Source organism: Gouania willdenowi, chromosome 15, assembly GCF_900634775.1.
Source record: "Gouania willdenowi chromosome 15, fGouWil2.1, whole genome shotgun sequence".
Lineage (NCBI taxonomy): Eukaryota > Metazoa > Chordata > Actinopteri > Blenniiformes > Gobiesocidae > Gouania > Gouania willdenowi.
Window position 1 is genome coordinate 16,062,750 of NC_041058.1, and position 6,000 is coordinate 16,068,749.

The window sequence follows — 6,000 nt, forward strand, 5'->3', positions numbered from 1 at the left end:
CTTAAAATATTACATACAAAACTGTTGCTGAAGCACTCATAGAATTAAGAATGCTGACGCTTTTCCTGAGCATGAACAACTTTTCTCAAGGAACTGCATTTTCTCCCCCCACAGTCCGAAACCATGTACAATATTTCTGGTAAATAAAAGTTTAAAAAGCCTTGTGATGGACTAGATAACTTGTCCATAAGCCATTGTGATCTAAGTCCACCAGGATAATTGAGTATTTAAGCTAAATAGATGAAAGGACTTGAATTAAAAAAATATAACGGTAATGTGCAATCCTTTATCTGTTAAACAGAACAGCAATATGATAAATCTGTTGCAAGGATGTTGATCACTGGTATAATTAGAAAACAAAGTACCCTGACATCGTCAGCTTGATGGATTATCTAAGCGTGACAGGAATACAAAACACTTGAATACGAAGCTGGAGTGGCAAGGTACATCAAAAACAAGCCAAGGTAGAGAACCAAAATAACATATCCATTAGTTGATCCTATCAGAATCCAACAATTCATATAAATGAGTGGCCTGTCTGCCAACCATTAATAGTGCAGCTTATTAGTATAAAAACAATGATATCTTGGTTCATTTACAGCATTGTTGGAGCTTGTGTATGTGTGTTGTCTGGTGTGTGCATGTGTGGCATGTGTAGGTGATGTGATTCCTCCTGAGAGTAGCTTGTGGGGTGAAAGAGGAGATTACCACAGCACGTTCTATAATTACCTCTCATCTCTTTGCCGATGATCTTAAACACAACAGGAATGCCGGGCAACCCCAGCTGCACACACACACACACATACACAGAAAGATGAACACACATACCCACGCACACAGGCACGCAGAGAGAAAGCTTTTTTTTTTTCTTCCTAAGAGTTTATATTTCACTTAAATTGTGACTGCCCTCATTGCATTTAGGCAAGAACTTGGGTGGGCTATGCATCACACACACATTTGTGTCTTGTTTGCTCTGCAGTCTGCAAGTGGCAGGAAAGTCAAAATGACTCACCTGTAGCCCTTAAGCCCACACACAAAAATCAGGAGTGCAACACTATAATTACACTTGATCGGGGGGGAAAAAAAACACAGAAAACTTGTTACTTGTCAAAAGAGAAAGAAATAATCTTATGTTATTTGAGCACAGATTCAGTGACAGTATCATAATGACAGTTTGTCTTTAGAACCATTATCAACTATCAAGCATATGAATGTTTTAGAGTTGAAATTGAAGAAAACCACAGAAATCTAGACTTTGAAAAAGCAATTAATAACGTTCCTAGAAGTAAATTGCTTTGGCACAGTGATTGTTTTGGTAGCACTGTGTCTTGCTCCACTTATTCATCCTCGCTAGAAAAGCAAAAAAAAAATGCAAGAGGTCACGTAAAAGAGATGGTCACAAAATGGGTAGAAACATAGAAAATATATATTTATATAAGTAATAAAGGTGGATATGTTAATGTGTACAATGTGTAATAGATCACGCAGCCACAGATACATTTTAGGACATCCTCAGGTCTCAGAGTGAGGTATCAGAAAAACCTTTTATCATTTATCAGTCATATGAAATGGCCTCAGGCTTCAAAATAAAAGGTTTGCACTTCCACTTATAAATAAATGATAAAATATGTCCGGCGCTGATAATATCAAAGGAATAAGTGACACATATCAGTCCCTGCAGGATCTTCACTTTATATTTTTTAGATTTTGTGGCCAATTTTTATGCAATTTGAGGACATTTTGTGGAGTAAGAAAATTGCAGGATTTTGGAACAATTGAGAGTTATTTTAGCAATTTTAGGTTAAAAAGAACTGCCATCATGTGATATAAGCATGAAGAAAATGTTAGCCCTGCTAATAGTGTGGAGCTTCATTAGATTTGTGTATTATTTTAGAGATATCTAGCTGAGATATCTCCAACTGAGTTAGATGTTTCTCTGACTTATTTACTTTCTTGTGTGGACTGAATTGGACGCTCTAAAGGGCCGAATTTGGCCCCCGGACCTTGAGGTTGACACGTGTGATCTAAGCACATCAGCTCCGAAACAGTCTCCTGACTTGAAGTAAGTAAACTTTATTTATATAGAGCTTTTCGCAGACAGAGGTCACAAAGTGCAATGAGCACAGATAAAATACAAACAATAAGATACGTAATCATAAAAGCAGCTCTGGCTCTGGAAAGCCTGTTTCAATAAGGAAGTCTTAAGCAGCTTTTTAAAAGTCTCCACAAAGTCAAGGGAGCTCAAGGACAGAGGAAGTTCATTCCAGAGACGAGGCGCAACGGCCTTGAAAGACCTGTCTCCTGGGGTTTTGTGACTGGTTTGAGGAACCAGTAGCAGGTTTTGAACTGAAGACCTCAGACTCCAAACTGTAGCGTAGGACTGGATCAGATCAGTGATATAATCTGGAAACTGTCCATGAAGCGCCCTGAAAGTTAGGACCAGAAATTTAAAGTTCACTCTGAAGGCAACAGAACCAATGGAGAGACAGAACAGGAGTAATATGGTCTCTACTGTAACGCTGTCAAATAATTAAAATATGGTTACGATTTTGATTATTATACCCAACGATTACAAAAATAATCAAGAAAAACAATTATTAAAAAAAATGATTAATAATAATAATAATAATGTTTTATTTGCTAATAAAACAAACCCACTATTTCGGACATCTACAAATAATAAAGCTTGGCACACACGTTATTAATACTAACTTTAAGTTGTTTAATCCACGCACATGCAAGCTCCTCCCCTCCGCCCCGCCCCTCTAAAAGCCAAAGCTAGCCTGCAGGCCAACACGAGGAAAGTTGTTGCTAGTGGTCTTGAAACATGGCAGGAGAAACGCAGCAAAAACACTTGGTAAACAAGTGGAAAGTCAAATTCTCTTCTATGGGAACACTTTGGGTTTGATGATGAAGATCTAGAGCAAAGACATCACGTGCAAGAAGTGTTTTGTTTTGTGCAAAAGTGAACATTCTTGATTTTAGTGTTTGAAGGATTTTATTTATGTTTTTTCGTACAAAAAAATGAATACGTTTTTGGTTGACAAACAGTCGTGATTTCAATTATGACTCAAATAATTGTGATTGTAATTTTTTCTATAATCGAGCAGCTCTACTCTACTGAGTCAGGAGCCTCGCTGCTGAGTTTTGCACATACTGTAGGTGGGTCAGCTCCTTCTTATTGAGGCAGATGAACAGGCTGTTACAGTAGTCCAACCGCGACGACAAAAGCATGAATAATAGTCTCCAGCTCTTTTTGTGAGGCCATCTGTCTCAGCTGTCTCAGAAGTGGGATCGCCTGGGTTGGTTCCTGCCATTGGTGATCACCAATCAACCAATAAGTGAAAAGTTCAGCCAGTGTGGACAGCCCCCTTATTTGCATAACATTTCATAGTGTGTGCTGAAGTGTGTGCATACATAAACAAATAAAATACAATAAATAAATATCATTTATGGCATATATTTAGGTATTAAGTGATTTATTTACTTGTTTATTTATTCATGGAATACATTTGTCAGTATTTATTTATTGATTATGGCAGAGTTGGTCCTGCATATACAGCATATATAATCAAATTTAAGACTAAAATAAGACCATACTTACCCTGTAATGTGTAGATTTTGCTGTCAAAATCTACACTGAACAGAAGAACTGTGAAACAGAGCAGCTAAAGGACATCTTTAAGAAAAGTGATTTTTTTTTTTCATATCTGTAACAAGACCAAAATTGATGCTTTCTACTTCTTAGCTCACCCACACATACATACCCACACGAGCTTTGATGGGCACAAAATGTTCACAGAAAGACTAAACTCACACTGCATGCCTGTTACAGGCGCTAATATCAGAACACCTTGGGTTTTTCCTCGTGTTAATAATGCATTTAAACTGCAACAAAGCAGAGCTGTCATTTTTTTTTTTCGATTCAAACCTGCAAATGGCATTCAGTATTTCCAGTCCAATCTAAGGCAAAAATCTCATTTGCATGGACAGATACAAGTCTTAGTATATCTAAGGTTTGTCCAAGCATAAGAACAAAGCTTTTTTTTTTTTTTTTTTTTTTAAACGGCTGTCAAAGTTTTCTCGCATTAACAGGAAATGCTGTGCGCCATAATTGACAACTGAAGGCTGCAGTGACTAACAGTAGAAAAATCCAGCTTTAAAAAAAATCTAATTGAAAGCTCAGAATGTATACGCTCATTCCTTGTTAGGGGTGTCCTGATCCAATATTGATATTGGATATCGGTCCGATGTCAACCAGAAAACGAATATGGAATTTTATCGAACCGCATCCAAAATCTTCGATATAATACATATTTGTTTTTTTTAAATCTTCCATTTTGTTTTGTTTTTTATTTATTTTATTCAATCATAGAATATTATTATTCTAAAAGGTTTATTATATGTCACCCATTGGTTTATAATAAATGGATTTTTTAGTTTTTTTTTTTTAATAATCAAGCCTTTTCTAACATTCCACACAACAAAATAAGTAATAAAAGTATGCATTATTTGTGCTGTTATCGTATCAGTATGATATCGGTATCGACCAATATGCAAGGATACAATATCGATATCGTATCGGAAGTGAAAAAGTTCTATCGGGACATCCCTATTCCTTATCATATACCTACGAATGTATGTAGCTTTGAAAACAGTGTTTTTCTACATATATATATATATATTAGCCCGTACATTAGCTGTAATCAGCAACCACTATATCTCAGGTTAACAGGGTTAAAACTATTTTGAAAGCTGACCCAAACACTACTTATTACATAAAAACATGCCACTGAAGTCACATATGTGATGTAATTAAAAATGATACATCTGAGTAGATTATAACCATCAAACACAACAGATCCCTCTGAAAGGCGTTATCTTTTCTGCCACACTCTTCCATAGGGGTGAGAACAGCAACAACAAGGTGGTCTCCCATGGTTAAGCCAGGCCAGCAACATCACAGTGTCATCTCAATACATCTCAATTCTGACACAAAGCAAACCATCGATCACCATCATTCCCCATCCACAAAGACATGCAACACTGTTAATGCACATTTGGTTTGCTTTCACAATGAATATGCTTCAACTTGTCAAGCCAATGAATGAGTTATAATGAAAAGAAGTACACTATATATTTAATAAAGGGTTATATGTATATTGAATTAAAAGTTAACTGAATGGCAGACAGGTTGAAACCTTTTATCCACCTGAAGTTAGGTGGACTCGGTTTATTTAAAATGATCAGCTTTTTGTTTTAACGCTTTTTTTTTAATAAAAATATACAGACGCTGTGTCACTCACCCGTCAGCTGGTCGTAGGATCCGTCCAGCTCTCTGGAGTCCGACAAGCTTTGGTCGCGGTTTTTCGCCTTCATTATGTCCTTGTGCGCCGGAATGTGTCAAACAGCTGATCAGTAAGCAGATTGCTGTGATAAAATAGTGTCTTTCCAGGTGTCCACAGTGGCTTTCTACAGGTCGAGTGGCATCAAGAAGTTATAATTGATCTTCTATGGAATGGATGAAAGAGAAGAAAGAGGGGGAGCCCCGGGAGCGTGCCGTTGTTTCCCGGCGTCTGTCTCCGTGCAGTGCGCTGTGCGCTCCAAGCTCTTTAGGCGACCCAAGCGCGCATATCGTGGCTCACGCAGAATGGCACGCACGCACGCGCGCACAAACGCACCGACATTGCGAGACCCTGAAAGGCGTGCGAGTGAACACACAAATGAGTGAAAGGCTTCTCACGCACTATAAACGCTCCTCTCCTGATGTTCCATCTCCACTGAGTCATGAGAGACATCAACAAGGAGCTGTTTGTGACTACATCACATCTATAAATACTCACAGGCTCGCTCTCTTTTTTATCTTTATTTTTTATCTTTTCTTCAACCTCTCTCTTTGGTGTCTTTCCATAATTTTTATCCACTATGGTATTTGGTGATAATCTGACAGAAAATAACAGCTTTTTTCCACATTATTACGCTATGTTAGCACCATTGTTG

General features: G+C 37.6%; 1 protein-coding gene across 1 annotated transcript in view; it reads right to left on the reverse strand.

The window, feature by feature from the left end:
* The window catches only part of LOC114476582 (Kv channel-interacting protein 2), a 102,063-nt gene extending 96,295 nt beyond the window's left edge, over nt 1-5,768 (reverse strand). The window contains exon 1 of the mRNA XM_028468245.1: nt 5,307-5,768. Within this exon, the coding sequence (XP_028324046.1) occupies nt 5,307-5,379 (73 nt within the window). The 5' untranslated portion in view covers nt 5,380-5,768. The remainder of the gene's footprint in view (nt 1-5,306) is intronic.
* Between the last annotated feature and the right edge of the window lie 232 nt (nt 5,769-6,000).